The following is a 16,660-nucleotide window of genomic DNA, read 5'->3' as shown; positions in this document are numbered from 1 at the left end:
AGCGGCCATGGCTCACGGGCCCAGCCGCTCCGCGGCATGTGGGATCTTCCCATACCGGGGCGCGAACCCGGTTCCCCTGCATTGGCAGGCGGACGCGCAACCACTGCGCCACCAGGGAAGCCCTAAACGTGTTTTCTTTTGATGGGTTTGAATTGTAAATTTATTTTTAATTTTTCTTGGGAGTACATTCTTACTCATCTGTCTGACAGTAAAGGCCAGTGTCTCAGGTCGGCTGAAGCAGAGGCTCACAATCAGTGATTCAGGGCAGGACAGGGTGTGGACGTGTCTCCCGAAGTAACTCTGCCTGCGTCCTGAGCCAGCTGGACGGGGCCCTCTCATAGTTGACACTCTTCTCCGATTACATCATGAACATAGTTTTTATGTGTGACCTGAGTCTTTCCCCAAATGAGACTTGTTTTGAGTAGAGTCCAGTATTCAAGCCTGTTGTCCCTGTAGTTTTGAGTGGCCCAGCAAATTCCGCTAAATCTGAGGACTTTTATCGGTTTGGTTCTCTAAAAATACAAAATTTCCCCCTCATTGACTCTTAGACCTATAGCATGAGTGAGATTATGTGATTGGATTATCCTTTTTCACCCCTTCTTTTCGCATAAGGGATCTCCCTACTTAAGGAATGTGAATGGCAGCTGTGGCCCAGGAAGAGGTACAGGACCTAAGAGTGGAAAACTTGGATCTGAGTCTAGATCCTGCCATTCATTAGTTCTTTGCCCAGTGGGCCGGCCCTTCACACACCAGAGCCTAAGCCGCTCCATCCGTAACACAGGACGGTCACCCCTCCTCTGTCTGCTGTGGCGTTGTGTTAGGTCCCACATAGGGTTAGGCATGAAAAGTGCTTTCTAAATTCTGTGATGCAGCATAACTGATTTTAATGCACGGTTTTTATTGTGTTGACCCTATTTGCCATGTATAAAGAGGCAGCTGGGTGACACTGGGCAAACAACTTCATCTCTCTGACTCCCATTTTCTCATTTGTAACTGAGATGACCCCAGAGAGTTGTTGGGGGAAAATGCTCAGTCAAGTTTAACTTATTACTGTGAGGTGGCATCATACATTTAACTTACTGGCTTCCCAAGAGCTGAAGAGTCCAACCCCCTGCTAATCCTCTGACCCCCTTCATAGTAACTCAGGGTGGCCATTATTTTAATTCTTACAACAAGCGAATATACTAATGTGAATTATGGTTCTAGAGGTTTAGTATTAAAAACAGTGAAATAAATTGCAGATAAGCAGGAACATTTTAGAATTCTCCACCCATCTCCACCTATGGCGACTTGATTGCTATCTGGAAAAGGTAGACTGGTTTGAGTGCTTGAGCATCTACATAAAGAGTTTTTGTTTCACCCTTAGTCTTCTGTTGGTGGTTCTGACATGAGAAATCATTGTACGGGTTGTACATTTAAAACCATGCTCTTGTACTCTCGGGGCTAAGTAAGGGGTATTTGAAGTGAGTTTTGACTATAAGCCCCTTTCTTCAAACACTGGCTTTAGGGCTTCCCTGGTGGCGCAGTGGTTAGGAATCCTCCTGCCAATGCAGGGGACACGGGTTCGAGCCCTGGTCCGGGAAGATCCCACATGCCGCGGAGCAACTAAGCCCATGTGCCACAACTACTGCACTCTAGAGCCCGCGAGCCACAGCTGCTGAAGCCTGCGCACCTAGAGCCCGTGCTCCGCAACAAGAGAAGCCACCGCAATGAGAAGCCGGCGCACTGCAACGAAGAGTAGCCCCCACTCGCTGCAACTAGAAAAAGCCCATGCGCAGCAACGAAGACCCAGCACAGCCAAAAATAAATAAAATTAATTTTAAAAAAAATTTTTAAAAAAATACTGGCTTTAGAACTGACCTTACCAATCATCCAGCACGTGTGCTGGGGCCCTTTGAGTCATTTTCAGGCCAAGCAGTGCTGGAGCCACCTCTGCTGGCTGGTGGGAGCTGAGTGTTAAATTTTCAGGCTCTTGTGAGGCCGTTGATGTTACACTGGCAGATTGAAGTTAGCTGTGATGGGAGTATTTGTACCGTGGAACCTGGCAAGCTTCACACATCAGAACTGTTCCCACTCCCCCGCCACAAAGTCCATTGTTAAACATTGACCTGCTTTCTGCACACATGAGAATCATGACATTTTAGCCTAAGCAGGAACCTTTTAGTCTGTGTAGCCTCCCTCTCTCTCTCCAAGGCTGACAGAGCTGCAGTAAAGTTGATTTCATTTATGAGACAGAAGAGAGCTGCTGATTTCATTTATGAGATAGAACTGAGAAAACCATTTCTGTCAAATTAGGGCTACAGTCGTGATAATTACTATGGCTTCCAAGGAGGTGTAGACTATTGAAGAAGACTTGGCATTCTTGGGCTCAGAGAGCAAAATCATTGGCTTTAATAATAACTTTAGGAAACACCAGTTTTCAGGAGACAGAATTCCGTCTGTGCCCTCTCTTGTACCCTCTCTTGGTATAATGATGGAGAGTTCAGCCCTGATGTTCTCCTCATTTAAAAATGTGGTGGTTCTAACTGCATTTACCAGAGGTGTGGTGAGCTAACCCAGGTCACACAAGTCTGCAACAGAATGTAGAATACGATAGAGCCACCAGAGAAGACACTGAAAAAGAACGAATTTGTATTTTTTTAAAATGTGTAAAAGCTTATTGCAATGAGGTGACTACATTTAAAACCCTCTTTGTGGATTGCAGCTGATTTTTGTGTGTGTCACGGTTTGATATTCAGGGGGTCCTGTGAAGGAATGCTGTCTGCTTGGAGCCTCACGTTTCATTACAACAGAGCCCTGAAACCAGTTGCATTTCAAAACCTTGTATCTGGAAGACTATCAGGGCTTTGGCCTTAAAAGGAATGTCTTCCTCCTAATCTTTGTGAAACAAACGTGTGTGTGCGTGTGTGTGTATGTGTGTGTGGGGGGAGTGTAAGCTCTCCTGTGGTTGTTGGTTTAGGAGAACCCTCCCTCTGTTAACTGTCTTCAGTCCATTGAAATCTCTTTCCAAAGGGATTGTATTTGTGTATATTTGATATATACATATAAATATTTTTGTAGGGAATGAAAAAGAACCGAGTAGATGCAAAAAAAATTGGTCCTCTCAAACTGGCTGCCCTAAATGGACTCTCCCTGTCTCGACTGCCTCTGCCTGATGAAGGAAAGGAGGTGCCTGCCAGAGCCACGAATGATGAGAGGGTACGTACCAGACCACGGGTCTGCACGCCTGCCCTGGAGCAGCTAATACAGTGCTGCAGAACTGCCTTCTTGAGATTTTACTGAATTTTCGAACACATTTGATAATTATAAATGAGTGTTAGGAATTTTGTCATCTGGCCTTCAAAACTGGGGCAAATTTATAGCTAATGTCTTAATAGGTAATTTCAGGCTAAATGTTGATTTTTGTCTGTTGGTTTCTGAAGACTGTTCTTTACCTTCTTCTGGCCATGAAGTTAGAGGAAATGTGCAAATGCATATGAGTACACATAGGAAGGAAAGCAGATATCGACTGCTTTCATTACACCGAAAACTTAACAGTGAACGGTTACTGAATTTTTCAAAACTTTGTGACTGAGATGTATTTGCTGTGAGGTTCTATTATATCAAAATTAGACAGGCATGAATTATGCTAAGCAAAAATTAATTTGCTTACAACTGGATCCTGGAGATAAGTTTCCAATCATGTTTTCCATTTTTTATATACATTATAAAATTGAAGCATTTGTTCATAGAGGTTGGAATTGATTATCCTACTTTAGGATTTACTGTTCTCCAGGAGAATTTTCCATTCTTAGGGGGTCACATAATTGACTATAGATTTAGAGAAGATGAATTCAACGAATTGTTTCAGGCCAAGTTTACACAGAACTTTGCATCATGTTTCTCACCACTAAGATTATTTCATTTGTTCTTTTGTTATTATGACTTGTTAAATTTAACTTTGGTTTCATCTAGAATTTTCAATATTAGATAATACTGGACTTGAAGCAGAAAACGAGATTTCAAGTGTATGGTCAAAATGCAGCTGTGGCATGGGACTGTATTCATATTATTGCTCACTTTCTATTTTTCAGTGTAAAATTCTGGAACAGCGGTTAGAACAAGGAATGGTATTCACAGAATATGAAAGAATTCCTAAAAAACGGCTCGTTGATGGGGAGTGCTCAACAGCACGACTCCCTGAAAATGCAGAAAGAAATCGGTTCCAAGATGTCCTTCCCTATGACGATGCCAGAGTGGAACTGGTCCCAACCAAAGAAAACAATACCGGTTACATCAATGCGTCACATATTAAGGTGAGGGGAATGTTTAGAGTGATACACAGGATGTGAAGTTTCCAGTTAAATTACGAGAATGGTAAGAATTGTATTCACGTCTATTTCCTAAAAACATCCTAGTTTTGAACCGTTGGGACAAACTGTACTGTAAGTTGGGAAATCCACACACCAAGGCTGGACACAGAGTGTTTGCTCCCTCCATGTGTTGGATTCCTCTGCATTGTTACCAGGACTCTGGGCCCACTCATTTGTCTGACTTGAGAACTTTGTGCTTCTAAATCTGAAGACCTCTTTATAGCTCATAAGTTCTCTCAAGAGTAGCTGAATTGCTCGTTTTTCCTTATCACATACCTACATGCATTTTTATGTAAAAGAAGTGTCTGGTGTTTACCACAGCTTTTCCTTATGGTGGTGCCATCTGTATTCTTTGCATACTCTCTTAGTCATTTTTTTTTTTAAGATTGTTACAAGTTTAAGTACTTCGGTGCCTCCAGCCTTTCGAACATTCTCCCAGTTTTAAATTTATTTATTTATTTATTTTTATTTTTTAGGCCACGTCGGGTCTTGGTTGCGGCACGAGGGATCTTCGTTGAGGCATGCGGGATCTTTTGTTGTGGTGCGCCGGCTCTTCATTGCGGCGCGTGGGCTTCTCTCTAGTTGTGGCGTGCGGGTTTTCTCTTCTCTAGTTGTGGCGCGCAAGCTCCAGAGCGTGTGGGCTCTGTAGTTGTGGCACGTGGGCTTAGTTGCCGTGCAGCATGTGGGATCTTAGTTCCCCGACCAGGGATCAAGCCCGCGTCCCCTGCGTTGGAAGGTGGATTCTTTACCACTGAACAACCAGGGAAGTCCCTCTTAATCATTTATTTTCTTTTGTAGCCATTAAATATTTTATAAGAACAATTTTGTAAAATTAATTTATTTATTTTTGGCTGTGTTGGGTCCTCATTGCTGCACGTGGGCTTTTCTCTAGTTGCGGCGAGCGGGGGCTACTCTTCGTTGCAGTGCGCGGGCTTCTCATTGTGGTGGCTTCTCTTATTGCGGAGCAAAGGCTCTAGGCGTGCGGGCTACAGTAGTTGTGGTACGTGGGCTCTAGAGCACAGGCTCAGTAGTTGTGGCGCGTGGGATTAGTTGCTCCGCAGCATATGGGATCTTTCCGGACCAGGGATCAAACCCGTGTCCCCTGCATTGGCAGGCGGATTCTTAACCACTGCGCCACCAGGGAGGTCCCCCTTTTAATCATTTTTAAGCATCATTTTGTTCTTAAGCAGTGCTGCTTTTTCCCTGGGAACAGTATAATGCCGTTTAACTGGGGTAACATTACACCCATTAAAATGGAAAAAGTGATGATTCACAACAGGAAGGTGAGAAAAGGCAGATGCTCTGTCTTCTCCATGCTGGCTGGAGAGTCAGTTCGTTGTTCTGGGAAGAAGAAATTTCCTTATAGTGAGTGAATGAGTAAGTGTCTATGGGCAGGTGTTATTTTCCTTCTTTCCCACATTTTATTTAGTTTGCAAGTGATGTTTGATGAGAGCCGTTTCACACTTAAGACTTTCTAGAGGCCCAGCAGTCTGCCTGTGAAAGCCGGTACCCTTGATGTTCTTTGGGAATTTGTGCACAAGCTTTTTAAACATGGATATAAGTTATTTAAAAACTGAGCATCTCTTCGGAGTAGCTTAGCCAGTCTCCCGTGACTGGGTGGATGAGGGTTGAATAACACTGTGGTTCTGTGGTGGTATTTCAGAATCTTCAGAGACAGCCCGAAGAGCAGTGGAAAGAGTGTGACTTCAGAATTCGTGGATCAACCACTTAGCAGTGTGGGACCTCGTTGTACTTATCTCTGAATAAGGAAGTGCTGACCTCTCCCCATCATGCTCCCCGTCAGATCCTTCCTCCCTGGTTCTTGTTCGCTGTGGTGTCTGGTGCCACCCACCGGGGGCCCAGTGGGAGGATGGGGGTGTGACTCAGGCTGCGGCCTTAAATGGGGGCATGAAGGGAAGGGTGCGTGGCCCGGGGTTTACACTCGGGGCACTCAGAAAGGGGTTATGGTCGTCACTCAGCAGTGGGGGACCCGAGATTTAACCCAGATTTCCTGATTACAAATCCTGTAATTACTATATTAGACTGTTTTCAAGGAGGTTAAATCCTAAGTGGACATTTAGTATGGAGGGTCACCCTGACTCAGAAGTTCAGAGGTGAACTCCTTAGGTAGGAAGACTTTTTTCCCCTAGAAATTTGATGTTTAACTTAGGTTTTGACTTAATTGCTAGTACTTGATCCAGTGTGTGTAGTACTTCACGAGGGAAAATTGTGTTTGAAATTTGGGATATGATGACGTTGATATTGTTTTTATGAGAAGAACCTAACAGCAGCAATAACAATCATTTATTAAGAACCTGTCGTGTGCAGGGCACCATACATATTGGCTCTCTTAATCCTGACAACATGAGGGTAGGGAATATTTTTATTGTATAGATGAAAATTGATATTTGGAGAGCTTAAGGAAATTGCCCTAGGTCACATAAATATTATGTGAGTTCATAGCGCATACGTTTATAAAGATATCAGTAATGGAAATGGCACTAATAAGGGAAAAGAATAAGATAAAAGTCTGTCTTTATTCTGCTGAATATTTCAGTTTGCTTTTTTCATATTACCATGAACAAATGTATATACATGTATAATACACATACATCTTAATTTTCTTTAAAACCTTTCTAATTTCAGGTCTCTGTCAGTGGAATTGAATGGGATTATATTGCCACTCAGGGACCATTACAAAATACCTGTCAGGACTTTTGGCAGATGGTGTGGGAACAGGGAATTGCAATTATAGCAATGGCGACAGCAGAAGAGGTAAGTACTCATTTCTCTTAATTGATTTAGTTGTGGCGTGCGGGTTTTCTCTTCTCTAGTTGTGGCGCGCAAGCTCCAGAGCGTGTGGGCTCTGTAGTTGTGGCACGTGGGCTTAGTTGCCGTGCAGCATGTGGGATCTTAGTTCCCCGACCAGGGATCAAGCCCGTGTCCCCTGCGTTGGAAGGTGGATTCTTTACCACTGAACAACCAGGGAAGTCCCTCTTAATCATTTATTTTCTTTTGTAGCCATTAAATATTTTATAAGAACAATTTTGTAAAATTAATTTATTTATTTTTGGCTGTGTTGGGTCCTCATTGCTGCACGTGGGCTTTTCTCTAGTTGCGGCGAGCGGGGGCTACTCTTCGTTGCAGTGCGCGGGCTTCTCATTGTGGTGGCTTCTCTTATTGCGGAGCAAAGGCTCTAGGCGTGCGGGCTACAGTAGTTGTGGTACGTGGGCTCTAGAGCACAGGCTCAGTAGTTGTGGCGCGTGGGATTAGTTGCTCCGCAGCATATGGGATCTTTCCGGACCAGGGATCAAACCCGTGTCCCCTGCATTGGCAGGCGGATTCTTAACCACTGCGCCACCAGGGAGGTCCCCCTTTTAATCATTTTTAAGCATCATTTTGTTCTTAAGCAGTGCTGCTTTTTCCCTGGAAACAGTATAATGCCGTTTAACTGGGGTAACATTACACCCATTAAAATGGAAAAAGTGATGATTCACAACAGGAAGGTGAGAAAAGGCAGATGCTCTGTCTTCTCCATGCTGGCTGGAGAGTCAGTTCGTTGTTCTGGGAAGAAGAAATTTCCTTATAGTGAGTGAATGAGTAAGTGTCTATGGGCAGGTGTTATTTTCCTTCTTTCCCACATTTTATTTAGTTTGCAAGTGATGTTTGATGAGAGCCGTTTCACACTTAAGACTTTCTAGAGGCCCAGCAGTCTGCCTGTGAAAGCCGGTACCCTTGATGTTCTTTGGGAATTTGTGCACAAGCTTTTTAAACATGGACATAAGTTATTTAAAAACTGAGCATCTCTTCGGAGTAGCTTAGCCAGTCTCCCGTGACTGGGTGGATGAGGGTTGAATAACACTGTGGTTCTGTGGTGGTATTTCAGAATCTTCAGAGACAGCCCGAAGAGCAGTGGAAAGAGTGTGACTTCAGAATTCGTGGATCAACCACTTAGCAGTGTGGGACCTCGTTGTACTTATCTCTGAATAAGGAAGTGCTGACCTCTCCCCATCATGCTCCCCGTCAGATCCTTCCTCCCTGGTTCTTGTTCGCTGTGGTGTCTGGTGCCACCCACCGGGGGCCCAGTGGGAGGATGGGGGTGTGACTCAGGCTGCGGCCTTAAATGGGGGCATGAAGGGAAGGGTGCGTGGCCCGGGGTTTACACTCGGGGCACTCAGAAAGGGGTTATGGTCGTCACTCAGCAGTGGGGGACCCGAGATTTAACCCAGATTTCCTGATTACAAATCCTGTAATTACTATATTAGACTGTTTTCAAGGAGGTTAAATCCTAAGTGGACATTTAGTATGGAGGGTCACCCTGACTCAGAAGTTCAGAGGTGAACTCCTTAGGTAGGAAGACTTTTTTCCCCTAGAAATTTGATGTTTAACTTAGGTTTTGACTTAATTGCTAGTACTTGATCCAGTGTGTGTAGTACTTCACGAGGGAAAATTGTGTTTGAAATTTGGGATATGATGACGTTGATATTGTTTTTATGAGAAGAACCTAACAGCAGCAATAACAATCATTTATTAAGAACCTGTCGTGTGCAGGGCACCATACATATTGGCTCTCTTAATCCTGACAACATGAGGGTAGGGAATATTTTTATTGTATAGATGAAAATTGATATTTGGAGAGCTTAAGGAAATTGCCCTAGGTCACATAAATATTATGTGAGTTCATAGCGCATACGTTTATAAAGATATCAGTAATGGAAATGGCACTAATAAGGGAAAAGAATAAGATAAAAGTCTGTCTTTATTCTGCTGAATATTTCAGTTTGCTTTTTTCATATTACCATGAACAAATGTATATACATGTATAATACACATACATCTTAATTTTCTTTAAAACCTTTCTAATTTCAGGTCTCTGTCAGTGGAATTGAATGGGATTATATTGCCACTCAGGGACCATTACAAAATACCTGTCAGGACTTTTGGCAGATGGTGTGGGAACAGGGAATTGCAATTATAGCAATGGCGACAGCAGAAGAGGTAAGTACTCATTTCTCTTAATTGATTTTCTCAGCCTCAGAAAAACAGTTAATGTTGATCAGGTGTAATCTTGACTTTTAGAGAAAAGGGCAGGGTAAGGTTGCAGTTCTGAGTTTCAGACATGCTCTCTGTGAGGGGCATCCTTTGCTGGCTCTTGTATCGTGTTTTAACCGCACTTGTCTCTAACAGGAGGGTGGAAGGGAGAAGAGCTTTAGGTATTGGCCACGCCTTGGTTCCAGGCACAACACTGTCACCTATGGAAGGTTTAAGATCACCACCCGGTTCCGCACAGACTCTGGCTGCTATGCCACCACGGGCTTGAAGATGAAGCACCTTCTCACGGGGCAGGAGAGGACGGTGTGGCATCTCCAGTACACAGACTGGCCTGAGCATGGCTGTCCAGAGGACCTCAAGGGATTTTTATGTAAGTATCTTCATTCCCGGCACGGCCTTTCTCAGAGCTGTTAAATCCACCACAGAGAGGAAGACTTAAGTTCCTGAAACATCTCCTTTATTTCCTTTATGTTGTCCCATGTAAGCTGTGGGCTTGTTTTAAAATAAAAATTTCAAGTGTTTAGGGGAGGCTTAACAGAAGAGGTTTTAAAGCATAATTTGGTAATGAGTAGAATGCCATTACTGACTCCTAGAGAGTTTCTCCTCCTTTTCATTTTGTAGATGAGAAAACGGAAGCCCAGGAGGAGTTCAGGGCCTTGCCCAAGATCACACTGTCAGTTAATAATAGTTGGGGTTGGTTAATTGGCACCTGATGCTCTGTATCTGGAGTTTTCTCAATCAGTGGAGATGATCTGAAAATTGTCAATTTGATAGGCCTTAATCCCTTTGTATTTTTCTGTTTCATTGATATTTCACAGCATACCTTGAAGAGATCCAGTCTGTTCGACGCCATACAAATAGTACAAGTGAACCAAAAAGCCCCAACCCTCCGTTACTGGTCCACTGCAGTGCTGGCGTGGGACGGACTGGCGTCGTTATTTTGTCAGAGATCATGATTGCCTGTCTGGAACACAACGAGGTGCTTATTTCCTCTGCTGATGAGGGAAGAGGTGGGCTGGGCACAAGGCCAGGGAAGAGAGGGACCTAGTGACCTGACAGCTCTTTCTGAACAAATATCCTCAGGGATTCTCTATTGAAGATGCTAAGGTAGAAAAGAGACTGTCTGCTTGAAGCCAGATTTCTGCTAGGACGCTCGCTTCCCCCTCCCACCCCAAGGTGTGCATTACCCTCATCACTGCTTCTCTCAATCTAGGTGCTGGACATCCCACGGGTGCTGGACATGCTGAGGCAACAGAGAATGATGATGGTGCAGACCCTCTGCCAGTACACGTTCGTATACCGAGTTCTCATTCAGTTCCTAAAAAGCTCAAGGCTCATATAAGCTCCCACAACTTCCTACGGGGACCCGATCATGTGAAGCGTTTACAGCGGAAAAAAAAAAAGTGCTTGCCGAACTCATGCTCTCTCCTCCACTCGATGCACGCGGAACGCTACATCAGGACGTAAGTGACGGGATGAATGATGGCACATGGAAGGAAGTATGCAGAGCACAAGGCTGAAGTGGGGGTTTAACCTGGGAAAGATGCCGAAGAGGAACGACTTGGTTCTGAGGGCGTTGCCCTGCTCCAATCTGTCCGATTTGCAGTACTTGCACACATTTGGAGATTGTACTTTCTAGATAATTCTCTATTTCGCTGAAGCTATGCTGGGCAATTCTGGCAATCACTAAGGCGTATAGGTTTCTATCTTAAACTAGTTTTTGATAATGGAATTTTATTTTATGACTAAAATATTTGGGGTTTTCTTATTAAGAAACTGAACTTTCCATGGGGATGATCCACAGATGTGAGTAGTTCCTATATAACTTTGTATTTAAAACTATGTTATTATCTTTTGTTATTTTTAAAAAATCTTGGGTACTTAACAATGTAGTTACCAAACCCCAAACTACAAGAAGAATCTAAAAGTGTTATTTTGAAACATAGAAAACATTTTTATATTCAGAAAAATTTTTATCCTAAAAATTCTATATATTTGTACCTTCTGTATTTTCCAAACAAGAGTTCAGCTCATTAAGGTGCTGAGATGTGTCAGTTAATGTAAGTTAAAAGTTGGGAATGAAGGCACATTATTTTAAATGTATGAAAATAATCAGATTCACTATTTTTTTTCAGTATTATTCATAAACCCAAATGAGTTTGATTTTATTGGTTGAAAATGAAGTGAAAAACAGTTGCATAAGATGGTTTTAAGCACTTTTTTTTGTTGAAAACAATAAATCTGAGTTTTTAATATATGTGTTGCTTTATAGGTGAAACAGTAACAACGGACATATTGAAAGTGTTTTGGAAGAGATCAGGAATAAGAGTGTGTAGGATGACTAGGACAAGAGTAAGTGCAGTGTAAGTGCAAGATGGTAAATGCAAGCTGCCTTTGTCTTTACAAAAAATGCAGTGTTATCTATACTCAGACTGAGATGCTGGCATGGAGAGTGGGGGCTTGGGAAGAGTCTGGGGGCTGACCCCCCGAGGAAGGCATCCCCAGGGAATTTGGGGCCCATCACTGGCAGTGACTCGCTCTGTTTCCTTGAAGTTCTTCCACCTGCACCTCTCTTCTTTTTTTTAACAAATCAGGTTTATATTATGATTAAAAGAAGCCTTGAAGAGGCTTTATTTTCTTTTGGTTGAAAGAAGGGAAGTGTTAGTAATTGTCTTACCTCATCTCCCAAAACCGCAGCCCAGACTTGCGGGGCCCCCGGAGATGACTGTGGTGCTCAAGATGTACCGGAACTTTGGCTCCTTAATCCTCTAACTTCACGCCTGAGGCCACCTTTAGCTCCACTCCCCCACCCAGTCCCATTTAGGCCCATGCCCGGGGGCAGGACCAGGCCAGGCTGGCATGGCCTGGTCACAGTGGGAGCTGAAGAGGTAAGGAAGGACGAACTGGTCCGTTTAGCTGAGGAGCCATCTCTTTCTTCCTTCTTGAGGATGTGTCTCCACAACATAGAGCTTCTGAAATGTCAAATCCAGGAGTATTTCCCCAGATTACGATATCCTAGGGATATAGCTCTGATTCCCGTGTTAACTCCTAAAGCAGTTTAACTCATTGTTGCCGCTAAGTGTGTGGTGTTAGCTGTAAGGCAAGATTTCCTTTATACAGTGTGTGTATCTGCCGAACTCTGACCCAGAAACCAACCACTTGAGAGGAAAATTCAGACGATATTAATGAAAATGAATATTGAAAGTGGGCATGTTTCTCACTTGGGAACAAAGAATTGATTTTAAATCTAAAATTGTCTAAAGAACAATAGACCCAAGTGCAAATATTCAGGAAGAGCTCCTCAGGAGAATGGAATAAGAGTTTTTTATTATAATATTTCCCATCTCCATACCATGTAGAGGACAGGAGTGTTTCTGATGCTTTTTTTCTTCCATGGTACGTTTTTTTTTAAATGCTTTTCTGTCAGGTTTAAACATTTTGAAGTGTCCCATTGACAAGAACATACTGTAAAACAAAATCTAAAGAGTAATATATGGTATGTTTGTGTTCCTGTTGTAGTAATTTGATTATAAGAAAATTACTTATGAGGGCTAAATTACACTGTATAAATGTCACTCTTAAAACTCGCATGTTTGACATAGCTTCTAAGACCCATGTAATTTTTTGTGTCCCTTTTGAATTTTTAAACTTTTAATTAACAGTTAGTGAATATGAAGGTATTTCTGAATAAAAATAAATCTACATTACTAGACTTTGAAGTAATGTGATTTTCAAGAGCAAACTGTAGAACATTGAGGTTTCCATAGGCTCACCATGTCTGAGTTGAGGATGTTCTGTCTGCCAAACTTACACAGTGCTTCAGTATTTTAGTGTCTTTTAGTTCGTTGATATTCTTCATTTCCTATCAAAATTACCAAAATATACATTTTCACAAAAAGGTTATAAACCAGTGTTTTCCACTGATCATTGTTGGCGTCCCTGGCGTCAGTTTTCCTGGTTAGTGGACTCTTTTGATAAAATACTCTAGTTGGTAGTTTTGAACACAGGAAGTATTCATTTTAGAGTATCATTTGAAATGTTAATTGCAATCATTATTACATATATTCTTCTGGAACATCTACTGTGAAACATTCAGAAAACCCTAGAATTTAGCCTTTAAAACATTTTGGCAGGATTAAAACAGAAGCTGTGCTTCCTTAGAAATTCCCCGAAAGACCAAGGTCTAGGCAGAAACCCAGACGAGGAGTGTAGCACGGAGTGATGACAGCATGGCATGGCCAACTTTTTGTGAAGCTTTCATCATGAAAAGAGACATCATTTCAAATGGGTTGATAAGTTAATGTTCACAATATTAAGAAAATATAAAGGTCCATATTATACATAATATGCAACTTTACATGTACTAAAATATAAAGAATTACTGTTTATTGTAAATCATTTTAAAAATCAGACATTTTAAAGGAATTCTTTTAGATGTAAATTTAGGGAATTTGCTTTCCCTCAAGATTTCATGTGGAATAAGCTAAACCAGCTCTTTCCAGTTTAAAGTTTATTAAAGTAATCTAAATTGGAGGGGGCTCTTTTTTTGAACTGAGGGATAGACATTTCAAAAATAGAGGAATAGATACTTTAGGAATTTGCCTGGGAAAACAATTCTCGAAAGAACATGAGTTTTTCAAATTCCTGAGATAAGGGCTCCATTTACCCTAAGTAGCTATAATTATTTATAAAAAATGAGGAAAAATCAGGAAGTCTGGTTGGTTAAGGTTTGCATGTGTTAGGGGTGGGTGGATAGAGGATTTCAGAACACATTTGAAGGGGTCCTTGGGTTGTTAAAGTGGCATGGTTTTCTATATAGTTCAGGTAGTTCCCAAATAAGAATTAATGCTCTAAAAGGTCAGATATATGTTAAATTATTGAGAGTATTGTTTACAAGGGGAAATATTGCTATAAGTGGGTATCAGCTTTCTTGGTTTGCCCTCCCAAAGCTTATTTAAACCACAGGGGCTCTGAAAGGTAGACAGTGGTGGTCACCTCCCCGTCATCCGTACTCTTAAGAAAAATACACAGCAGCTTTCCTCCCTACCGCACCCTGCTGGTGAGAGCACAAAGCATTCTCTCTGGGTCTGCCGGGCAGTAGGGACAGGGCCTCAGCAAGCAACCGGAGTCAGATTGATCAGTGTTCCATGAAAGAATTCCACATAACATTAATGTCCCATCATTTGCCTCAGAAACTTGAGTGGCACGTGAAGAGTAAGGAACAGCATGGGATATATGGTGAAGATGAGCAGGGATGCTGCCTCTGAGACTGCCTGTGAGGCGGGGCGGGGTGAAGGAGGATGAGTTGGCAGTGCCTCCCCATACTTTTCCTGTTTCCGTTTACGTATCTACCTTTGGATTGTCACTGGCCTGAAATGGGAAGTAGAAGATGGGCCTGGATCAAGAAGGAAGTATAAGGTCTGCAGCACCCAGCTGAGGAAGCAGCAGTTCCAAGGCAAATATTCCCATGTAAAGAGTATCTCTAGGTCACAAGTATACGATTAGGGCCTGGCTGCACATTGTATTTCCAAAAATGTTTAAATTAAAATACTTAGTTTTAAAAAACTAGAGTAAATCTGAACTTTGTCCAGTATGTTGCTGGGTTAAGAAAGAGGTAGTAACCATATACTTATTTTAAATTATCCCTTAATATTATAAATAAGTATAAATGAGTGATAAGAAAGGAGTAATTGTTTGAACTACCTGTAGAACTAACAGTTTGGCTAACATACTGTTCCAAATTTTTGAAAATTACTTATTAGGTAGATATTTTGATCATTATTCCTTCCATTAAATATGACTGTGGTGTGTCATATAAAAGGACCATTTAAAATCTCGAAGATGCTTTGGCTTTGAATCTATCATGTAGTGTACCCATACTGGCTATAGCAGTACATGATTCCAGTGCAATAAATCTGCAATTTTAAACTGAACTGGTAGGGGGTTTTTAAACTGTGTATAAAGACCAGTACTTTATTTGGGTTGTCACTACCGACATTTTAAGTGCGCCTGTGTAGTTTAAATTCACGCTCTAAAAGCTTGGTGGAGAAAAGATGTACAGTATTCACTCTTAGGAGCAGGTCTATGCTACCAAAGAAATTCAGAAGGTTGGATTATCTGGGTTATCCGGAACATGAATCTGTCGATCCTCATTTTTGGGGGTAGGTTGATGAGACTAGTACAGATTTAATGGTAACTGGCTTTTCACTTCCACCTGCTCATTTATCAGCTGAGGAAAACTGAACAAGTAAATGGGAAATATAAGTTCAGTTACTCATTTTTCATAAGAGTGCAAGTATCGCAGGTCAGGCTGCTATCATAAATGCTGAGACTGTCCAAACATTTTTTTCCAGAAATTTATGAGAAATCACATGAAATTAATGGACCATTGAATGAGACAAATCTTTTGTTACTTACTTTATAGTAATATTTATTGAAATGTAATTTAATCTTAGAGTTAAGTGTCCTAAAAGGATCTAATGGTTTTGTAGTTTTACTGGAATAATACCACACTGGTTCAGTCTAACAAATAACCTGATAAAAAGTAAATATTCTCCAGAGGTGACAAACTTATTTCCAGACAGATTTAATAAAAACAAGATTAAAAGTAATACAAAATCTTAAGCCCACAAAACAAAAAGGTGAAATAAAAAACAGAAGGAAAAAATGCTATAATTTGTGACAACTTTTAGATTAGTAGTGCTCTAGTGGGTTTTATTTGCATAGTTTGGTTTTGTGACCCAATAGAGGAGTTGAAGTAGTTATTGTACAGGGATGATTCTTAATGTTTTTGAAGCTTTTCTGTTAGTATCAGTTTAGACTCTCCATATTAGACTTTTTTTCATTTCTATATTAAAAGTAAGCAGCTTAATTCCTTGTTGTAGAATTGAGCTATTACACAATTATCAGTGTATTCAGTTTCTAAACAACATATTGAAAATGAGAAAGATAAAAATATTTTTAGAAATATTAAGCCTTAAAAAAACTTGGTTGCACAGTAAACCTTACTCAAAAGATTGGCATTGGGCCATTAGAATATTTTTTGCTTTTTACTGTATTCTCGAGTAATTTTTTACATTAAAATATAAAAAACACTTAGTTTTTATCATGCAAATGTTAAATATTTTTCTATAAAAACACCTTAATGTTTCACTCTATTGTGCTTAAAAGAGGGAGATATTTTGAATTCTAATGATGCTGTTTAGTTCAGATGAAGAATTACACTGCAACAGAACATAAATTTGTTGTATATTTCT

At 41.3% G+C, this 16,660-nt stretch overlaps 1 protein-coding gene across 1 annotated transcript in view; it reads left to right on the top strand.

Annotated features, from left to right (window-relative positions):
• The window catches only part of PTPN21 (protein tyrosine phosphatase non-receptor type 21), a 66,102-nt gene extending 54,445 nt beyond the window's left edge, over positions 1-11,657 (top strand). The window contains exons 14-19 of the mRNA XM_024131033.3: positions 3,061-3,198; positions 4,074-4,295; positions 6,999-7,127; positions 9,540-9,774; positions 10,223-10,383; positions 10,618-11,657. Of these exons, the coding sequence (XP_023986801.1) occupies positions 3,061-3,198; positions 4,074-4,295; positions 6,999-7,127; positions 9,540-9,774; positions 10,223-10,383; positions 10,618-10,746 (1,014 nt within the window). The 3' untranslated portion in view covers positions 10,747-11,657. The remainder of the gene's footprint in view (positions 1-3,060; positions 3,199-4,073; positions 4,296-6,998; positions 7,128-9,539; positions 9,775-10,222; positions 10,384-10,617) is intronic.
• Positions 11,658-16,660: the final 5,003 nt, after the last annotated feature.

Source organism: Physeter macrocephalus, chromosome 11 (genome assembly GCF_002837175.3).
Source record: "Physeter macrocephalus isolate SW-GA chromosome 11, ASM283717v5, whole genome shotgun sequence".
Taxonomy (NCBI): Eukaryota; Metazoa; Chordata; class Mammalia; order Artiodactyla; family Physeteridae; genus Physeter; species Physeter macrocephalus.
This window is presented reverse-complemented; position numbering and strand designations above follow the sequence as displayed.